This window comes from Antechinus flavipes, chromosome X, assembly GCF_016432865.1.
Source record: "Antechinus flavipes isolate AdamAnt ecotype Samford, QLD, Australia chromosome X, AdamAnt_v2, whole genome shotgun sequence".
NCBI classification, from domain to species: Eukaryota; Metazoa; Chordata; class Mammalia; order Dasyuromorphia; family Dasyuridae; genus Antechinus; species Antechinus flavipes.
In genome coordinates this window covers 54578789-54600762 of record NC_067404.1, presented here as the reverse complement: position 1 = coordinate 54600762, position 21974 = coordinate 54578789, and the positions used below count along the sequence as shown (strand labels likewise).

Below are 21974 nucleotides of genomic sequence, written 5' to 3'. Positions count from 1 at the left end.
TGTAAAGTAACCAGGGAGAACAATTAAATCATATTCCCTAAAAACTGGGAGGAACCCGAGAGGAAGCCCGATTCAATTTCCTCATTTGAGAGAGAAGGAAACTGAGACCAAGAGAGATGGGAAAGGACTTGGCCAGGATCATTGCTACCGGCAGAGATCTCAGAAGCCTGGTTCTTCCTCTAAAAGGGAAATAGTGCTATGAGGATCAAATGGGACATTCTATGTCAAGTGCTTTATAAACCTTAAAGTAAGTGCCAGATAGATGCTAGCTAGTACTACTGTGTTTATTATTATTATTATTATTATTATTATTATTATTATTATTATTATTATTATTATTTTCTAGTCCACCCCTACTATGCAGAGAAGGAATCTGAAATCCCCCAAAAGGAAGTGTCTGAGATCACACACAGGATCATAAATATAAAGCTGGGAGGGAACCTCAGAAGCTATCTAGTCCAACCTCTCTTTTTACGGACGAGGAAACTGAGGACCAAGAGATATTATGACCCACCTTAGCTCAGTAAGTGGTAGACCTGAAATTAGAACTCGGGTCCTTAATCTTCAAACCCAGCCTTCTTTCTACTTCAGCCTGCTGCCTCCTATTTTCCAGATGATGAAACCAAGGTTCAGAGAGGCAAAGGGACTGGCCCCCTGATAAACAACAGAGGCCGGATTCATGCCCGGGCCTTGTGGCTCTGGAGGGAGAGGTGGCAGTTCCCTGTATCAGGACTGGTGAGGAGGGTCCTAACCCCAGATCTTCCTGCTTTGGGGCCAAATTAGGAAGCAGCCCTTTATCATGATTTAGAAGTAGGCCTACCTCCACTCAAAAACCTTCCCATGATCCCCTAGTGCCCCTTCCATAAAATATAAACTCAGCCTGACATCAAAGACATCCAACAACCTGGCTTCCTTTCCAATCTTTCATCCCTACGACTTCTCTTTGTGCCCTTTTTGCTTTAGACCCCTAGTCGAAATCCCGTGTCCCACATCCAGCTTCTATGGGTTCACATCGACCGTCGGCACCCCGTGCCCAGAATATATTTCCTCTTCCTTTCTCCATTGCTCTGAATCTTCATCCTCCTTAAAGACTCAGTTAAAATGTTAGCTCCTCTCTGAAGCCTGCTCAACTCAGACTCAGGGAGACCTGGATTCAAACCCTGCTTTAGACACTTAGTACCTGGGTGACCTGAGGTAAATCACTTCTTCTCTCTGGGCCTAGCAGCCTTATTCATAAAATGGAAATAATAGTAGCGCCCATCTCAAATTGTCATCGTGAGACCCAAACGAGATAACGTATATAAAACTTTCTAGAGACCTTGAAGTGTTATAGACGTGTATTGTTTTTGTTATTGTTTCCTGAACATTCCCTTCCTTCACATGTTGGCGCTCTCTGACTCCCCTAATTCCCTTGGATTTTTTTGAGATCTCATCTCGGGCAATTTGGAATTCTATCCAAAAGGCTATAAAACTGTGCAAACCCTTTGATCCAGCAATGCCCCGGCTAGGTCTATATCCTAAAGAGATCAAAGAAAAGGGAAAAGGATCTAGATGTACAAAAATATTTATAGCAGCTCTTTTTGTTGTGGCTAAGAATTGGAAATCAAAGGGATTCCCGTCAACTGGGGACTAATGGAATATTCTTGTGCTGTTAGAAAATACAAGCAGGATGATTTCAGAAAAACCTGCAAAGACTTGCATGAACTAACGCATAGAATAGGGAATAGGACCGGGAGACTCTACACAGGAACAGCCGTCGTATCCTACGGACTACTGGGAATGACTTAGCTATTCTCAGCAATACAACGATCCAAGACAATCCCAAAGGATTAATGATGAAACATATTATTCCCCTCCAGGGAAAGAACTGCTATTGATTGAATACAAGCGGAAACATGCTATTTTTCCCCCTTTCTTTCATTTTTTTTCTTTTATTCAAGCATTTTTAAGCAAAATGACTGATATGGAAATGTTTTACCTAATGGCACGTGGATAACATAGATCTGATTGCCTGCTATCTCAGCGAGGGGAGAGGGGAAGAGAATTTGGAACTCGCAACTTGAAAAAATGTTTAAAAGTTGGAGGGAATAAAAATCCCTGGAAGGTCCAAGGGAATGGAGTTCTCGGTAGAAAGAGGAGGGAGAGGAGCTGGGGAGGGAATTCTGGGGTCAAAATTGACCTACTCATTACAAAACTGATCACTGCCATTTTATGGTTCTCACTTTTCCCCAAAGCTTTTGCGTAAATGGTCTCAGTAGTTGGATGGTCATTATTATCTTCCTTTTGTGGATGAGGAAACTGAGTCAAAGACAGGCTAAGTCATTTGCCCAGGAACATCCCATAGTGAACCAGTGTCTTAAGTGTGCAGTATGAACCCAGCTGTTCCTGACTCCTGACCTTCCCATGATGCCTCTCAAAAACTGTCTCAAAAAGATGAAATAACACGTGCTTCCCAAAAACTGAGTCTCAGAGAGATTAAATAACTTGTTTGCAGTCACACAGCTTCTAAGTGACGCTTATCAGGGAGGGACGTGGACCCCCGTCTTCCTAACTCCAAATCCATCCCTCTATCTGCTTTGCCACACCCCTACTCAATGATATAACAGTATTGACTGACAGCAATCTACCTTCTTGGAAACTTAAGTTGGAAAGTAGCCAGCAACCGAGAAGCAGCTTCTATGACAGAGCCAGGTCCCTTAAATCCACCCAAGGTGTGATGGGGGAATAGATTCCCCAGGGCCTAGGTTTGGAAGAACAGTCATGAGGAGCCTCAGCCGGGAGCCTTCCCAGAGACCATCAGTCATTCGCAAAGGTACTCAAACGACATCCCCAACAGATGCTTTGAGACTCTGAAGGCAAATCCCCTCGTTACCTTTGATATCAGAAACATAAATAAAAATAACTTGACTCGGACAACATATCATCGCTCCTTTCCTCCGGGCAAGAGTGTGCCGATGGCAATTCCGATGGAAGAGCTGATTGTTAAATGTTCAGTGGGAACGTTTACACCTTGGGAATTGGCAAACATGACAGAAATACCAATTTGTCGCTCGTTGAGGCTTTCGAAAGGGATGGAGAAAATGTTCACGATGCAAATTAAACCGAAAAGTATGTTTCGTGTACAGTTCTCCCGTCAAAGCCGGTTGTTAAACATTTATTGCCACATCTCTATCTCCGGGCTTGGAAATGGTTCTCCCCCATCTCAGAAATCACTTCTACTGATAGGGTCACCTCAGAGCTGACTCAGTGCTAGTAACATAGTGCTACCTATACTCCCAGGGGAAAAATGATTAATTCATTGAATGGATTTCTATCTACACTTCTCTCAAAGAGCCCCTCTCAGATTCCACAAACAACACGAGAATCCCTAGTCAAACTCACTTAGGAAAGGAGGGAGGGACGTGAAGTGGTGTCCATAGTTCATCTATCTCAAGCCTGTGGCCAGAGGAGGTGCCCGAGAGTCCTCCGAGATCTTGAACTTGAGCCACTGCTCACCACTGCCTCCTTCTGGCCTTACCGTCAGCTTGGCAAAATGTCGCCCAGGTGCCTATCTCAGACAAAGAAAGGAGAAGCTCCCCCATTCCCCGTAGTGAGAGGCACTCGTCTCGGATTCTTTGCCAACAGAGTCCGTCTAGCCGCCGGGCAGGGCCCGCTGACCTGGCCCGGCTGGGTATTGCTCGGGACACCCAGACACCGGGCCCGTCCGATCTTCCGACATCCCTGCCCCAGAGCTGGGCCACCAGCGGAGTGTCCTAATCAGAGTTTAGCCTTCCTGGAGAAGGAGGGGGGCTCTGCCGGCTCTTGGAGTCTCCTGGGATCACTCCCTGCGCCAGCCGCTCAGCACACACATACCTTGTCAAGAGGAAGAAGAACCTTATTTTTGCCAAAGCCCAGATGCTTCGCAACCAAAGGAGTCTCTTCAGAGCCAAAGATATGCCAGGGAGGCCAAAAGGTCTTATTGTTCCCACAAGAGCGACCACACAGGGGGCCTCACTGGCCAGAGATGGAGAGACCCAACCTATTTCTAGTCCTCGGACAGAGCTAAGTGGGAGCCAACTAGCGCGGTCTCCATTCGCCTGAACCCTTCCCGCACGCCACATGAAGGAAAGAGATGGAAACATGGCAAGAGAACAAGCTTGGGTCAGTAAAAAATAAAACAAGCCTCAACTTCCCGGGTTCATTCTGTGTTCGGGCCCATCTCCCACCCTCGCTTCCTCCTCAGTGACAGCAGGGAACTGAATATACAAGCCACGTGCAGCAGAAGCCAAAAGCAACCCCAGCAAGCTGGACCCCAAAGTCAACCAAACACCAGACTCCAAATCCCATGCCCTTTCCCCCGCCCTTCGATAGGTTGTGTGTTCTTATAGGAACCATTTGATTTCAAAAGGTTTTCTCTGTTGTTGTTCGGTCACGTCTGACTTCACGCCCCCATTTGGGGTTTTCTTGGCAGAGACACTGAGATGGTTGGCCATTTCCTTCTCCGGCTCATTTGACAGATGAGAAAACTGAGGCAAATGGGGGAAAGTGACTTGCTCCTAATGACAGGGTCACATAGCTCATAAGTGGCAGCATTTTAACTCAGGAAGATGAGTCTTCCTGATTCCCAGTCCGGCACTCTAAGATTCATCTCCCTGACTGTAAATACTTCCTAGCTGTGTGATCCCGGCCAGGTCACTTAATCCTGTCTGCCTCAGTTTCCTCATCTGTCAAATGAGCCGGAGAAGGAAATGGCAAGCTACGGCGGTCCCTTTGCCAAGAAAATCCCAAATGGGCTCGTGGAGAGTTGGACACGACTGAACGGTGCGGTACACCAGCAATGGCATCCTTAGGAAATAGATAAGGCAGGGGTAATTATTTCTACTTTGTAGATGGAAAGACTGAGAACAAGAGAGAAGCGATTGGCTCGATGTGTTCTTGACGAGGCTGGGACCCGAACCTGGATCTCCTGCCTCCCAACCCCGTGCTCTGACCGACAGATCCTCCCGCTTAAAAGAAGAGACCGATTTGGACACCGGTCTCCGTGGCCTGTATCGGGAGTCATCGAGTTCACTTACTGACCTCATGCTACGTGTACGTCCCTGAATTCAGAGGGAAAGAGACAAAAGCCGTCACAGATGTGGTTCTGGGACTTCGGACGCGGCCCAGATAGCCCGGGATTCAACACTAACACCTAGGAAATTAATTAGGAGCAATCTCTAAGCTTGTCAAAAAGCTGATGCCCTCTTTGAGCTTATCTACAAGAGTGATGATGATAATAATAACCATGTATGTAGTCCTTCCAAGTTTACAAAGCATTCACATGAGTTACTATTAATAATAAATGAATCAACATTAATTAGGAAATTAAATCTCATCTAAATGATTAATATTAATTAGTTATTTAATTATTAAATTTATTGATTAATAAATTAATTAAATAATTTTTATTAATTAAATCCCATTTTCTTGGGGTTATTAAAATTAAATTTTAATAAATATGAATAGCAATGTAACCTCTCAGTTGAGTCTCACCACAGCCTTGGGAAGTAAGGTATTATTGTCCCCACTTTATAGATGGGGCAACTGAGGCAAAGAGTGACTTGCTCAGAGTCACCCAGCTACTAAGTGTCTGAGCTTCGATTTGAATTCGGGTCTCCCTGATTCCAGGTCCATTGCCCTTACCCACTCCCTCCATTGGCTGCCAGTCCCTCCATCTGGTAACAGATAATCTCTGAGAGGAGTAGATCCCAGAATGACTCATTAGCCCGGGACCATCTTCTTGGGCAAGATGTGAGATGGGCAGAGAGAGGCTAACGTATTTGAAGAGGGACTCTTCACCACGACATCCATTCGCTCCCGCCCCGTGAACAAGTGTCCTCTCAAAAACTCCATTCCCTCATGGATAAAAGAGGGCTAACAAGATTTGGAGCTTAGGAAAGGAGGGAAGGACGTGAAGTGGTATCCCGAGTTCATCTGTCTCAAGACTGTGGCCTCCTCCCTCACCTGGGAATTGTGGGATAATCATCGTGGGGATGTGGGCATCATTAAATATGCCGGTAATTGTCCCTATGGTGGAAATCGGGAGCTCCTTTGGCCTAAGTCTCCCCCGCCTCTTCCCTTCCCCTGCTATCTCTGCACACTCTCTACTGAACAACAACCCTAGTGAACAAGGAAGTGGAGCATAATATAAAATAGATCAGACCCAGAATCAGAAAGTCTAGCATTCAGATCCTGCTTCTGATACTGAATACATGTGGCACTCTGGGCAAGTCACTGCCCCTCCCGGAGCCTTTGCCAAATGAGGAGGTGGGAGAGGATGAAGGCTACTGGAGCGGGTAGATACTGGCAGAGAGGAACTTACATATGTGGCCAGGATAAAATGGGAGAAAACCCATGCCAGAGCAGTGCTGTTAGAATTCTCGAAATTTCAGCACCCTTGGGGTGGCTAGTAGGCACCATGAATAGAACACCCAGCCCTAGAATCAGGGGAATCTGAGTTCAAATCCAGCCTCAGACACTTACACTTCCTAGCTGTGTGACCCTGGGCAAGTCACTTAACCACAACTGCCTCAGCAAAAAAAAAAAAAAAAGTAAATTTCAGCACCCTGGTGCTAAGCCCCGATCACTCTGTCTTAGTTACACGTTCTGCTTGTCTCGCACAGGGGAAGAGTGCGTATTTCTATTATCACCCAAGTACAGATGTCTCTGGTCTGGAGCACATGTGCCGAGTTCTTTCCCTAAGACTAGTAGCGGGCTTGTGCTAAGTCAGCGTCCCATACTTGGCCTCCCTGAGGTACTACCCATTTGGGATATGGGACAATGGAAGGCCAAGCAGCCTGTCCAGAGCCCAAAATTGTGGCTCTCACATCCTAAGCAGCCCAGAAATATGGTGACAGTTATATGGGATGTTGTCCTTTGCTACGGGCAGTGAAGGACTAAGGGTGGTGGGAGGTGTGATGGAGGGGGGTTTGCAAAAGGCTGATGTGATTCCTTTCACACTAAGAGCTTGGGAGGGTGGGCCTCATGCTCATAAAAACCAAATCTTACAGGCCAGGCTAGTCTTTGTGTGGAGGAACTAAAGCCTAGATTTAGAGCAGGAAGGGAGTTCAGAAGCTCAGAAGCCACTGAATCCAATCTCCCCCATTTTACAAAGGAAGAAACTGAGGCCCAGGGAAATTAAGGAACGTAGCTCAGCCACTGAAGCCACTGAATCCAATCTCCCCCATTTTACAAAAAAGGAAACTGAGGCCCAAGGAAATTAAGGAACTTGGCTCAGCCACTGAAGCCATTGAATCCAATCTCCCCCATTTTACAAAGGAGGAAACCGAGGCCCAAGGAAATTAAAGAACTTTGCTCAGGGACATGCAGGGGAATAAGAATAAGAGACAGGAGTCCCAAATCAGCAGCTAAGGGTGCATGATCAGACTTATAGAAACAACATGGCAGAGAAGAAAAAGGAGGAGGCGAGGAGGAACAAGTTCAAAGACTGTGAGCAAGTCATTTAACCTCTTTTGCACTCACTTTCCCCATTCATAGTCACTGCTTCTGAAATCCCTTATAGCTCTGCATCACATCCACATGTGCCTTTGGCCAATCCCTTTCATCTCCCCAGGTCTCAGTCTCCTCTTCTGTAAAATGAGGCAGCTGTTCTGAGGGCCCTCCCAACCCTAGACCTAGCAGCCTATAATATCCTTGCTTCTAAGAGCCTGGCAGAGAGCTCACTACTCAACAGAAGGGAGGAATTCTGGTGCTATCAGACCAGCCAGAGGGGTACGGGGGGGCCAAACTCCAAGGAGACCCCCATAATTTCTATGGCTCCCAGAGAGTATCTTTGCTTTTTCAGGATTTATGAAAAGTATCCCAGGACAAGATCACTAGTCATTTGGATTTCATCTGCATAAATTCACAATGGAAGCCTCACAATCATACATCTATCGGTGCTGGCACGTGCAGTATTTGTAGAGGGCTAACGTTATCTCCATATTTTACAGGGTAGAAAAAAGACCTTGGGCATTAAGAGATTAGGCTGGAGTCTCGCTATATATTAGGATATAGTCTAGATAGATAGATAGATGATAGATAGATGAAAAGAAAGAAAGAAAGAAAGAAAGAAAGAAAGAAAGAAAGAAAGAAAGAAAGAAAAGAAAGAAAGAAAGATAGAAAGATAGATAATAGAAAGAAAAAAAGAAAGAAAGAAAGATAGATAGACAGAAAGATAAATAAATAGAAAAATAGATAAATAGAAAGAAAGATAGATAGATAAATAGATAGATAGATAGATAGAAAGATAGATAAATAGATAGAAAGAAAGATAAGTAGAAAGAAAAATAGATAAAGATAGAAAGAAAGAAAGATAAATAGAAAGAAAGATAGATACATAGATAAAGAAAGATAGATACATAGATAGATAGAAAGAAAAATAGATAAATAGATAGAAGTAAAGATAGATAGATAGAAAGATAGATAAATAGATAGAAAGAAAGATAGAGATAGAAAGATACATAGATAAATAGAAAGATAGATAAATAGATAGAAAGAAAGAAACATAGAAAGAAGGAAAGATAGACAAATAGAAAGAAAGAAAAATAGACAGACAGATAGAAAGATAGGTAGATAGAAAGAAAGATAGATAAATAGATAGATAGATAGATAGATAGATAGATAGAAAGAGAGAGAGAGAAAGTTAGATAGATGATAGAAAGATAGATAGAAAGAAAGATAGACAAATAGAAAGAATAATAGATAGAAAGAAAGAAAGAAAGATAGATAGACAGATAGAAAGATAGGTAGATAGAAAGAGAGATACATAGATAGATAGACAGAAAGATAAATAAATAGAAAAATAGATAAATAGAAAGAAAGATAGAAAGATAGATAGATAAATAGAAAGATAGATAGATAGAAAGAGAGAGAAAGTTAGATAGATAGTAGAGATAGAAAGAAAGAAAGACAAATAGAAAGATAGAGATAAAAAGAAACATAGATAAATAGATAGAAAGATAGATAAATAGATATATAGACAGAAAGATAGAAGAATAGATGGATAGATAGATCATAAGTATAAGTATAGATACGTGGATAGATAGCTTATAGATGTGAGAAAGAGACAGAGACAGAAAGAGAGGAGGAGAAGAGATGGGGAGAAGAGAGACAGAGAAAGAAGAGACAATGACAGAGAAACAGAGACAGAGACTAATAAAGTCAGAAACAGAGAGACCGAGACAGAGAAACAGAGAGAGACAGAGAGAAAAAGAAACCGTGACAGAGAGACCCAGACAGACAGAGACACATAGACACAGAGAGACAGGGAGAGAGACAGAGAGCCAGAAACAGAGACAGAGACAGAGACAGAGAGACAGAGAGAGGGAGAGAATTTCTTGAACGTTATGTGCCAAATATTATGCTAAGGACTAAAGCTACCTATAAAGGGGAGGAGATTGTCCACTGTCCGCAGTTCCCGGGGTCATACTGACAAATGGAAACAAGACCAGAGCCACAGAGTCAGGAGTGTAGCTTAGCAGAACGAAATAACTCAGGCTGGGCCCTCTGCCAAAGAATCTGCACTAACCCCTCTTTTCTGAACTAGGAAGGGGAAGGGAGGAGGAGAAGTGCCAGGGGGGTCTCTAATGAACGCATTAGATACACTTAATTCCACAGTTGTGTCTGAGCAAGAACTATAATTTGGAAGCAGGAGCTCTTCCCAGGGCTGGTGCTCTAACCACTGCACTATCTAGCTGCCCCACTGGGACTTTGCTTTTCGTCCACGTCCCCATCACCTAGGGCAGAGGCTAGCATTCGGTGGGTGTTTAACAAATCTTAGCTCGACTCCTTTGGGGGAGACTCAGACTATTAATCACAAGTGAATATGGGAGATTCCTGCCAAGGAAACCCCTTCTCCCAACACAAATCAACAGCTGTTCTACCACTTAGTCTTAAAGCAGGAGCTCTTAACCTTCGGGTATCCCTTGAACAGCATCTGGGAAAGCCTAGGGCTCCTCCTCAAATCGTGTTCTTAAATGCATAAAATAAAATTCAGAGGATTACAAAGGAAACCGATTATACCGAAAAGAAATCACCAAGTTGTTGTTTTATTTGAAAGTCGAAGACTTCGGGTCTCAATGAGATGCACAAGGCAATGAGTCAGTGATTCAGTTACTGATCGAGGGTTATAAAATCGGTTTGTACCCAAGTCGGGACTTGGAGGCCGGCTCTCGATCAAATTAGGCCGCGGCCATAACTCAGGGGGACTTTGCGTTGTTGAAAACACAGATACAGAGTCTCCCCCCAAGAAACACTCCCAAGAAATAGGGCCCCAAGTCTGCAGAATGCTCCACGCATGACCAGATGTGTTCACTCTGCTGACTAGTTGAGTTTGGCTGTTTTTCTTTGTTCTAAAGAAGGGTTCATTTGGGGAGTGCAGAAAAGGGAAGTCATGTTTTACAGTGCAAAAAGCACTAACTGCTGAGTCCCAGGACTCCGATTTAAGTTTTAGCTCTGATACTCAACCATTTGCACCTCCTTTTATAAGTTATGTAAGCTCCCTAGATCTCAGTTTCCTCATCTGTAAAATGGTAGAGGGATTGGACTCAGTGGCCTCTGAGGTTCCTTCTAGCTCTAGGTCTGTAAGAGTCCTGGAAGGAGGATGGTGGGGAAGGTGGTGGAGGAAAGAGGATTTACTCTGTTACCCATAATTTTTCTAAAGGGACACTGGGAAAAATACAAACAAAAAACAAACAAAAAAACAAACAAAAAAAATACAAACTCTACTAGACTTAAAACTATATTATAAAGCAGAGGTCATCAAAACCATTTGGTGCAGATTAGGAACAGTGGAATAGGTCAGGTTCACAAGATCCGATAGTCAATGACTATAGTAATTTAGCGTTTGACAGTCAGACCCAAAGACCCCGGGAGGTTCTGGGATAAGAACTCACTGTTTGACAAAATCTGCTGGGAAAATTGGAAACTAGTACGGCAGAAACTAGGCATTCAACCAACACCTAACACCCCATACCAAAATAATGTTGAAATGAGTTCATGATTTAAACATGAAGGGTGATACTATAAGCAAATTAGAAAAACAAGGGATAATTTACCTCTCAGCTCTGTAAAGAAAAGAATTTATGGCTAAAGAAGAACTAGAGAACATTATGAAAGGCCAAAAAAATCATTTTATATTCTATTCGCTGCAATACATCATGAATGATTATATTAAATTAAAAAGTGTTTATACAAAACAAAGCCAATGGAGCCAAGATTAGAAGGGAAGCAGAAAGCTGGGGGAAATTATTTTTACACCCAAGGGCTCTGATAGAGATCTCATTTCTAAAATATATGGAGAATGGATTCAAAGTTCCAAGAATCCAAGTCTTTCTCCAATTGAGAAATGGTCAAAGGAGATGAACAGACCATTTTCAGATGAAGAAATTAAAACCATTTCTAGTCATATGAAAAAAATGCTTAAATCACTATTGATTAGAAAAATGCAAATGAAGACAACTCTGAGGGACCACTTCATGCCTCTCAGATTGGCTGAAATGACAGGAAAAGATAATGATCGATGTTATAGGGGATGTGGGAATACTAGGATACTAATACACTGTTGGTGGAGTTGTGAACTGATCTGACCGTTCTGGAGAGCAATCTGGATCTATGTCCAAAAGGCTCTCAAACTGTGCATACCCTTTGATCCAGCAGTGTCTCTATTGGGCCAGTATCCCAAAGAGACCATAAAAAAGGGGAAAGGACCCACAGGTACTGGAGTGGTTTGTAATTTCCTTCTCCACCTTATTTTTCAGATGAGGAAACTGAGGCAAACGGGATTAAGTGAGTTGCACAGGATCAACCAGATATTAAATGTCTGACGCCAGATTTGAATCCATGAAGATGAGTCTTTTTATTCCAAGCCCAGTGCAAGCCCATACCCACTGCCATGCTCCCCAGCTTCTCAGCCACTTACCTAATGCTGGGGAGGGGTAGAACCTTCCATCTTTAAATATCTCTCCCCCTCTGTGAAATAAATTAAGTTTGTGTCTCCTGAAGGTCCCTGAGCTCGGAAAAGTCACCTCATCTCCCAAAACCTCACCACAGACCAGTTTATTGATGTAGTCGTCCAAAATGTAGACAAACATTAGGTGGCTGGACCACAGAACAGATCGTTTTTCAAAGAGGGGCACTGTGATACATGTGCGGGGGATACAAAGGCAGATACCCCGGGTGGGATGGGAGGGACTAAAAAGGAAAGAAGCCAATAGAAGAGACTAACTCACCTGCCCCGGGTCACCCTTCAATACAGCAGGGTTGCAGTTTGGGTTGCTTCGGTTCTCAGATTCATGAGGATACATTCACGGTTAGTAGATAGGACACTGGACTTTAGAAACAGACCCGGGTTCTCCTTCTGCCCCAGATTCTAGTTGTGGGCTCCTGGGCAAGCCACCCATCATTCCTCTGCCTCTCTTAGCTGACCTCTAAAGTCCCTCCCAGCTGCCAATCAATAATCGGATGATTTCTAATTCCCACAATTCCCGGTTTGGGCCCAACCTGATATCTCTAAAAATCAGTTCCCCACATCCCTAGTTCTGATCTCCTTTCAAATTTTGGCCCTGCTGCAGGCCAACTCCGTGCTTCAGGGGGGAGTTACAGCATCTAACCACTTCCTGTGTGTAAAATAAAGCTGATACTCCCCAACCTCTAAAGGACAAGTGTCATTTGCAGAGTCCACTTATTAATGGTATGACCTTGGGCAAGTCAGCTGCTCTGTGCAGGGATTTCTCCTCAATTAAAATAGTAATAGTAACGCCGGTGCAACCTGCCAAATGGAAACGTTGTGCAAATTAAACGAATCTTTTGGTACAAAACCTAAGTTACTAACACTCGAGCACAATCTTCTTAGATTAAGTGACGTTTTTACACGACCTCACAAATCCTTGAACTACATGGAGCTACGTGAATCCAAGGCCGTACTCTCCTCAAAAAAGGCTATCTGTGCACTCACCGGTCAGCGTGGAGTGAGGCCATGTTTTCTGATGTCATGATCTTTTAACAGTGAATCGAGAGGCTCTTAGTTTAGAACAGAAACACAACAAGTAACAGCCAGTGCTAATTAGTCTGTGGCCAGGGCCCAGGTGGAAGGAACATGCGTGCCCTTTGGTGAGAGGGAGAGCAGAAGAAAGAGAGTATACTTGGAGTAGTTCAGAGAGACCTGTCACAACTATTGGACAAATGACTCAGAATGGGTGTCCTATGGATGATAATGGCTCATTAGTGTCAACTAATTTCGTGGAAAATGCAAATTGGAGATTATACTGAAAGACAGAGGCAGACAGAGGAGGAGGAGAGAAGAGGGAAGAGAAGGGGAGGGAAAGAGAGGAAGGGAAGAGAAGGGGAGGGAAAGAGAGGAAGGAAAGAGACAGAAAGAAGAAAGAGAGGGGGAGGGAGGGATGAAGGGAAATAGAGAGACAAACAGAAAAGGAGGGAAAAGGGGAAGGGGAGAGAGAAAAAGGGGAATGGAAAGAAAAAGAGGAGAAAGGAGAGAGAGCCAGAAAGGGTGGGAAAGAGGGAGGGAGGAAAAGGGGGAGAGACAGAGACAGAGATACAGGAAAAGACAGAGAGGGGAAAAGGGAGGGAGAAAAGGAGAGAGAAAAAGAGGGGGGAAGGAGACAGGAAGAGAGAGAGGGAGAGAGAAAGAGAGAGAGAGAGAGAGAGAGAGAGAGAGAAACAGAAACAGAGAGAGATAAACAGAAGAGAAAGAGAAACAGAGACAGAGAAACAGAGAGAGACAGAGAAACAGAGAGAGAGAGAAACAGAAGAGAGAAACAGAGAAAGAGAAACAGAGAGAGAGAAACCCAGAGAGAGAAACAGAGAGAGAGATAAACAGAGACAGAAACAGAGAGAGAGAGAAACAGGAGAGAGAGACAGATAAACAGAGAGAGAGAGAGAAACAGAAGAGAGAGACAGAGATAAACAGAGAGAGAGAGAGAAACAGAAGAGAGAAAGAGAGAGAGAGAAACAGAGAGAGATAGAAACAGAGAGAGAGAGAAACAGAAAGAGAGAAACAAAGAGAAATAAATAGAGAGAAACAGGGAGGGAGAGAGAAACACAGAAAGAGAGAGAGAAAGAGAATCAGAGATAGAAACAGAAAAGGAGGAGGAAGGGTTAGAGAGAAAAAAAATAGAAGGGGAGAGAGAGAGAAAGGGGATTGGAAAGAAAAAGAGGAAAAATGAGAGAAACAGAAAGGGGAGGAGGAAAAGGGGGAGAAAGGGAGAGACAGAGATACAGGAAAAGACAGAGAGGGGAGGAAGGAGGGAGAAAGGGAGAGAGAGAGAAAAAGAGGGGGGAAGGAGACAAGAAAGGGAGGAGAGAGAGAAAGAGAGAAAGAGAGAGAGAGAGAGAGAGAGAGAAACAGAGAGAAAAAAAAAACAGAGAGAAACAGAGAGAAAAAAAACAGAGAGAGAAACAGAGAGAAAAAAAACAGAGAGAGAAAGACCGAGACAGAGAGACAGACAGAGAGAAACAGAGAGAGACAAAGAAACTGAGAGAGAGATAAACAGAAGAGAGAGAGAAACAGAGACAGAGAAACATAGAGAGAGATAAAGAGAGACAGAGAAACAGAGAGAGAGAGAAACAGAAGAGAGAGAGAAACAGAGAGAGAAACCCAGAGAGAGAAACAGAGACAAAGAAACAGAGAGAGAGAGAGATAAAGAGAGAGAGACAGAGAAAAAGAGAGAGAGAGAAACAGAGAGAGAAACCCAGAGAGAGAAACAGAGAGAGAGAGAGACAGAGAAAAAGAGAGAGAGAGAGAGAGAGAGAGAGAGAGAGAGAGAGAGAGAGAGAGAGAGAAACACAGAGACAGAGAGAGAGACAGAGAGAGACAGAGAGACAGAGACAGAGAGACAGAGAGACAGAGACAGAGAGAGACAGAGAGAGACAGAGAGACAGAGACAGAAAGAGACAGAGAGAGGAGCTGAGACTCAAACCTGTACTTCAGTCCCAATGTCTGCTTCTAGGGAACTTTCACTAAGATTCCTGGTTTCCCAGGTCAGCTCTAACCAATGGACAACTGCAGAATGACTAGAAGCAGTTTTGAACAGGGATTCTCCCCTGTAAAGAATTGAGAAGAAGGTTGAGAGATGTATTAACTCCACAAGTGAAAACAAAATAATCATGTGTGTCCAGACACACCAACACGTCTCCAAATCCTCCCAGGAAAGCAGAGTAGATGCCGCCTCCTACAGGAGGGCCCCCCTGATAGCCCCACTTGGGAGCTATCTGCCTCCCTCTCGGGAAAGGATCGGGGACTTACCTGCACAGCGGTTCTTTCACCCAGGGAGAAAGCTGCTTTGCTTCAACCCTATTTACATCACCTGTACAGCTAGAAAATAAGAACTATATACAGATGTGAACAAACTCTTACAAGGAAATTTCTTCGGGTGGTTTTCTCTCTCAAAGCTCCTCCCTTTCCTCCTCCTACTCCCCCCCCCCTCCCACGCCACCGTGACTGCATTTGGATCATAGAACTGGAACAAAAAAGGCTAAAATTGGAAAGGACTTCGCATTTTACTTTTTGTTCCCCAGGGATTTTGCTAATTTTTTTTCAATATATCGATTCAATTTGCACACAACCGACATTTCCCAATGAAACAGCCAAACAAGCCCTTACACAAAATACCTTTCCAGAAAAAATGAAAAAAAGGAGCAATCTCCTCCTTTTGCAGATGAGGAAACTGAGGCCCGAGGAAGTTTGGTTTTTTTTTTGGGGGGGGGTGTTTTTTTTTTTTTAACATTGACATGAAAGAGCACTAGAATCGGAAGCAGACGTCCTGAGTTCCAATTCTGCCAACTCCTACTTGTGTGACTCAGGGTCACACAGGACCTCTGCATTTTGTTTTCTCCTTTCTCCTTTGGAGAAATAGGTCCTTTCCAGCTCTAGATCTAGGCTCTTAGGATCCCCTGAGTGACTTTAGGCAAGTCATACTCCCTCCCTGAGCCTCAGTTTCCTCGTCTGTAAAAGGAATGGGCTGGACTAGGTGGCCTCTGAGATCCCTGCCCTTGACGTGCACGGCCACGTTCCTCATCGGCCATCTGAGCCGCTAACAGACACGCGTGACAAAAATTTAACATTTGACTAACGACCAGGGGACGGCCCTCAGAAGACTGTTCCTCACGGGGTGGACGATCGGGATACGTCTGAGGAGTTGATGGTTGAAGGGACGGCTCGTTCTCTACGCAATTCTTAACCAAAGCCCCTCGGAACGTGTGCCCCCCCCATCTCCCTCGTTGCTCAGTCTCACCGGGCACACGTGTTTCTCGAGGGGATTCCCCCTTCGGGTCCCTTTTAGAGACTTCTCCCCGTCCCGGAGCACTGGCGCCCGACAAGAGCACCGACTCGAGACGGGTGACCGCCTCCCCGTCGAGGGCAGCGGGACAAGGGAAGGGTTGCTCACGCCGGGATGGAAGGAAAGTGGAAGGCCCGTCTTCCTCAGTTCCGGGGACCCCCTATCCCGCTCCCACCGACGCGCGGACGCCTAAGCGCATGTGAGTGACGACGGCACCGGGCTCCCCGGCACTCCGGGATCTCCCCGAGGGGCCGGTTAAGGAGGGGCACGGAAGGCGCCCCGAGCCGGGCTACTCACCTCTTGCTTTTCCAGCACCTGTAGGAATTGCTCATGGTTCTGGTCCGGTTCTTCTGGAAGGCCCGCGGGACGGTCGAGCTGCTAGCCTTCTGTGGAAGTGCACTCTCTCTCTGCGCGCGCCACCGTGCGCACGCACGCATACACATAAAAGTCCCAGGCGCGCACGGAGAGTCACCTACACGGGCGCTCACACTGACGAGCAGAACGGCCGCGGGACGGGCGGGCGGGCTAGATAGGCAGGCCGGGATATGGGCGGGCGCGCCGAGCCAGCCGGACGGACGGACGGACGGACAGGCAGCCGCGCGCCCGGCGCTCCTCTCCCTCCTTCTGCGCTCCCGTCGGACTCCTGCTCCAACTGAGCTGTCCCAGCAGCTGCGCTCGCGCCTAAAAAGGCTGCTGTCAGCCGGGCCAGATAAGGCTCTCGCTGCCCAAGCCTCCCGCTCACGCCTGGACGGCTGCCAAAGGAGGAAGGGCCGGCCCGTTCCCTCCGTCGGGAAGTACCTCGGTTCACTCCTCCTTTTCTCCACTTCCCCTCTCCTCCCTCCCCTCCCCTCCCCGAGGCCACCTCAGCCCACAGGCGACGGGGCACGTGGCCGTCCTCCCCGGCCGGCCTCCCCCAGGGCTGCGCAGAAGAAGGGGGGCGGGGGGAGAAGGGGGCGTGGAGGCGCCTGGTCCAAGGTCACAGTCCCTAGTCGTGGTCGTCCTCCCCCGGAGAAGTTTTAACTAAGATTATAGTAAATAAGGGGGGGGGGGGAGCACTGGCAGCGGCCCAAGCCCCACAAGCACTTATTCGGTCGGATTCAGAACGTGCAGGACCAGCAGAAGATGTAAAAACAATAAATAGCAATAAAAGCTTTTCAAAGAAGTGCTGCGGGGCCGCTAAGAGCGGCGACTCCCGTTTAGGCAGAACTTTCCTCGAGGGTGGCAAAGGCATAAACAAACTCCCCAAAGCAAACTACGGGCTCTTAACGAGCCCTTGAAAGACCGGGCCACAGCCCTAATAAGAAGAGAGACGCACATCAAAGCGGCTCTGAGGTTTCGCCTCCCACCCGGGACAGGCCAAAAGCCCGAGCTGGGCAGTGGTGGAGGGGCCGGGGGCGGGCTGGGGAGTGGGCCACGCTGTCTGGGCAGCGACTCGCTATTAGGCTGGGCGAGTAAGCGACACGTCCAGAGCCCGGGAGGCCGCTCACTGCCAGGCGCTTGGCCCGAGGGGCTCCCACACCCAGAGGTCCCACCGCCGGGGAATGGGCATTTCAACACTGGGGGGAGTGGGGGGGGGACGGGGAAGGTACGGAGATCCGGGAGCAAAATACGAGTCCATTCATCGAGGGGACGACCTGCAGAAATTGTAGTTCAGCTTAAAATGGGGGCCCGGAGGAACCCCAGAGAACATCTAGAGGAGGAAACTGGGCCCCAGGGAAGGGAAGCGAAGCCCAGGCTCCCATGGGTAGTAAACACAGGCAGAATTTGAACCCACATCCTCTAAACTGAGTGAAGAGGGAGGGAGGAAGGGAGGGAGGGAGAGAAGAAAGGAAAGGAGGTAAAGAGGGAGGGAGGGAGGGAAGGAGGGAAGGAAGGGAAAAAGAAAGGAAAGGACGAAGGAAAAAAGGGAGGGGGGAGAGGGGGAGGAGGAGAGGGAAGGAAAAACTTGGATGTACCTGGACAATTACAGAGGTGTATGGATGTGGAATCTTGTACATATACTGTTATACATAATGTGTGTGTGTGTGTGTTTATGTGTGTGCACAATAACCAACAACCAAAAGTATACACACACACTATTAGTGGACAGCTATATGCTGTTGGTGGGTGTTGATTAGTTTTGCTTAACTGCTTGTTTCCTCTCTTTCATTTCTAATCTTTGTTCCAAGGGGAGGGGCAGGGAAAGGAGTCTGGAAGTAAAAGTGAAGTGAAAACAAAAGCTATCCAAAAAATTCAAAACAGGGATTTAAAAAAAAAAAAAAAAGCCAAGAACTATCTCCATCACATCTCTGTGAGAGACTTCACTGTACAGAGGAGGAAACAGAAGTTCAGAAAGGGCCAGGGTCGTGCAGCTGAGAAGTGCCAAGATAGGAACCCTGAAATCCTGAGGCTAAAAAGAGACAGAGAAAGAGAGAGAAGATCCAGTCGGTGCGTCTGTAGGGAACTCGATCCATTTTAGATCCCAAATACGTGGCTCAATTCACCACCCAATTCAGCAAGCATCTATTAGATGCCTGGAGATACAAAGACAAACAGGAAACGGCTATCTATCTCCCACAAAAAAAATAAAGTTTACATTGGACTGCAGGGGAGGGGAGGGCTAGGGAATCCAGCTCAGGCACGGATAAATCCATCTATTCAAAGTAATTTTGCCAAGGGTGGACAGCAGCAAGGTGTGGGGCAGAGATCCTTTGCGTAGGAGGCAGCGTTTTGAGTTAAGATCTGAAGGGAGCTGGGGCTTTGGGGAGAGGGGGAAGTGCATTCTAGGAAGGGGGGGGGGGGGTCAGCCAGTGCAGAGGTGCGGAGATGGGAGGCGGAGGGTCAGGTAGAGAGAACAATGAGTCAATCAGTTTGGCTGGAACGGAGGGGGTGAGCGAGGCAGTAATTTGCTTGGTGGGTATAACCTTGGTGGAGAACAAAAGACAAAGGGAATTTTGGTTTGGGTACTAATTCTCAGTTACCATGGTTCCCTTCCCGGGCCTCGAGCCCCATTGGTGAGCTAAGGAGGTGGACTAGATAAGCTCGAAACTTTCTTCCCACTCAGTGGGTCAGAGAAATGAGCAATGAGGAGAAACCAAGTCTGCTTACATCCCGACCCTAAGGAAAAAGGGGCAGAATAATCCTGGCTAGAATTTTTTTTTCCGCACCTACTGTGTGCGCTTTACAAATATCTTAGCTGATCCTCACAACGTTTCTGGGATCCTCACAACAGATCCCCATTTGACAGATGAGGAAACTGAGGTTAACTGACTGAAATAATTTGGACTCCGGTTTTCCTGATTCCAGGACTAGCGCTCTATCCACTGCACCATCAGGCCTCCAGATAGAAGCCCCAACCATAATGGCTTCATGTTTAAAGAGGCAAGCGGGCCCAACACATAGATGGAGATAATGCAGTTGAAACTGTGTTTGCCAAAATATAACGGCTTCTACCTCCAGCCTTGGAAGGAGGAACTCCGGCCCTTCAGAGGAAGCAAAGTAGCCGCCGGTGGGACTTGTCTGTCCCATCCCTGCCTTAGCTCCTCCACATAACCTTAACCCTCCCTCCCCAACTAGGAGCCAGCGAGTGAGTTATGAGAACTGAGTGTAGAGGAGAAGGAGGGGACGTCGGGGATGAGAGAGGTCAGAGTTTTACGTGGACTTGCTGCATGTGACCTCGGCATGGTCACGGCGAGCTATATGGAGCGACATCTCAAGGAGACAGGAGAATGAGATAAGGGGTTGTACAGAGCCACCCGGTAGAGGATCTCAAAGAACTTTCAGAGGGAGGCGGTGGACTATAACAAATGGAAAGCTCTCTGGCCTCTTGCTGGACCCCTGGGGGGGGGGCAGGTTGGGGGGGGGGAGAGTTGCATGGGAGGACAAGCATTGTTCAAGGATAGACCTTCAGAAGGCCAAAGTCCCATTGAATAACATCTGAGTCCAGAAAAACCAAAATGGAATAATGACTGGGCCCATGGGAGGGCAGTCCGAGAGGTGCTTCGGGGTAGCGACAGGGATGTTGTTCCTCTGAGTTCTTATGTTCTGTGATGACTTCTAAAGCAGGGCTTAGCCACAGAAGTTTTTAAATCGTTAAATAAATTGCTACTGGGGTTTTTAAAAATAGAAATCCCACCTGGAATATGACCCATAGGTCCTGGAGTAACTCCTTCTCCTCCCCGGGCCTCAGTTTTCTCCTCTGTAAAAGGAGGGAACTGGACTAGATCTAGGCCCGTTCTAGAGCTATTATTGTATCATATTCTATCTAGCATCCTTGATTTGTATCAAATAGATACCTGGAGAAGGAGAGACTAATCAAGAATCAGGGTCACCCATCCAGAGGACGAGGGTGAGGGATGGCGTACGTTACCCTTTGCCCTCCGATCCTAAAGGGTTCTGCCTTCAAGCCCCGGAACAGGATTCCTGTGAATAACTGGATGCTTGTTTCACACTTATTTCCTCTACTCCCATCATCATCCCTGGGGACTTCTCCCCCAAACACCCCAAACACTCATTCAGGCCATTCGCTTCCCACAACCTATTCCTCCATCCTGCCTCAGCCACGTACACAAGGTTTCATACCTGCATTCGCTCATACACCCCCTCCACGGTCAATAATTCTGACAATGCTTATCGCTAACCTATAGGATTTCTCCATCTCCCTCTGCCTTCCCTTACCAAACTGGACTCTTTCTCCACATAGTGGCCCTCGATCCCTTGACCCTCTCTGTTCTTTCCCAGCATATCACTCTTTCCACTTTCCTCCCCATCTTAATCCTTTGGGGAACTGGTTCAATTTGCCTTCTTCTCTTTAATCCCTGGCCCCTTTATCATATTGTCGATTTTGTTCTCTCGGGCTTCAGCCTTAGCTCACTCCATCAGCTTATCTTTGAGTTTACACATATGCTATTGCAAGAAAATCAACGCCATTGTTCTGACGGTTATCTACTACAATTTTTGTTATACTACCTCAACAGGGCCCTCACTGCTGCTCGGCAATTCTTCTGTAGAATGATTCCTTATCGCTTTACTGCTCCGCAGAAGCTCTCTCAAACTTTTTTTTATCCTTCTTTAAACCTCCCCTGGCTCCTTCTCCCACTCAAATCTCTCAACTAAGAATCTTGCTTCATATTTTTTTTTAAAAAGGCCATTTTCCATGAGTTCCCTCTTCTATTTTCTTCATCTTCTATCACTCAGATACCTTCTATTACTATCTCTTACTCCCCCTTTGCTTCACATGAGAGAAGAGACCTTATTCTTTACTGAATCTAACCTCTCTCCCTGCTCACGTGATCTTATTCCATCCCATCTGTCCATCAGCTCGTCCTTCTGATATCCTCCTTCCATCATTTATTTTTAATAATAGCTTTTTATTTTCAAAATACACACAAAGATAGTTTTCAGCATTCACTCTTACAAAACCTTGTGTTCCAAATTTTTCTCCCTCCCTTGTCTAGACAGCAAATAATCCAACATGTTAAACATGTGCGATTCTTCTATACCTAGTTCCACAATTATTCTGCTGCACAAGAAAAAAATCAGAACGAAAAGGAAAAAAATGAGAAAGAAAAAAAGCAAGCAAACAACAAAGAAGGTGAAGATACTATGTTGTGATCCACATTCAATCTCGGGATGCAGATGGCTCTCTATCACAAGCCCAGTGGAATCGGCCTGAATCACTTC

General features: G+C 46.1%; 1 protein-coding gene across 1 annotated transcript in view; it reads right to left on the bottom strand.

The window, feature by feature from the left end:
- KIAA1210 (KIAA1210 ortholog) overlaps positions 1 to 17134 on the bottom strand; it is a 56148-nt gene extending 39014 nt beyond the window's left edge. Inside the window, exon 1 of the mRNA XM_051968336.1 lies at positions 16611 to 17134. Coding sequence (XP_051824296.1) covers positions 16611 to 16756 — 146 coding nt within the window. The 5' untranslated portion in view covers positions 16757 to 17134. The remainder of the gene's footprint in view (positions 1 to 16610) is intronic.
- Between the last annotated feature and the right edge of the window lie 4840 nt (positions 17135 to 21974).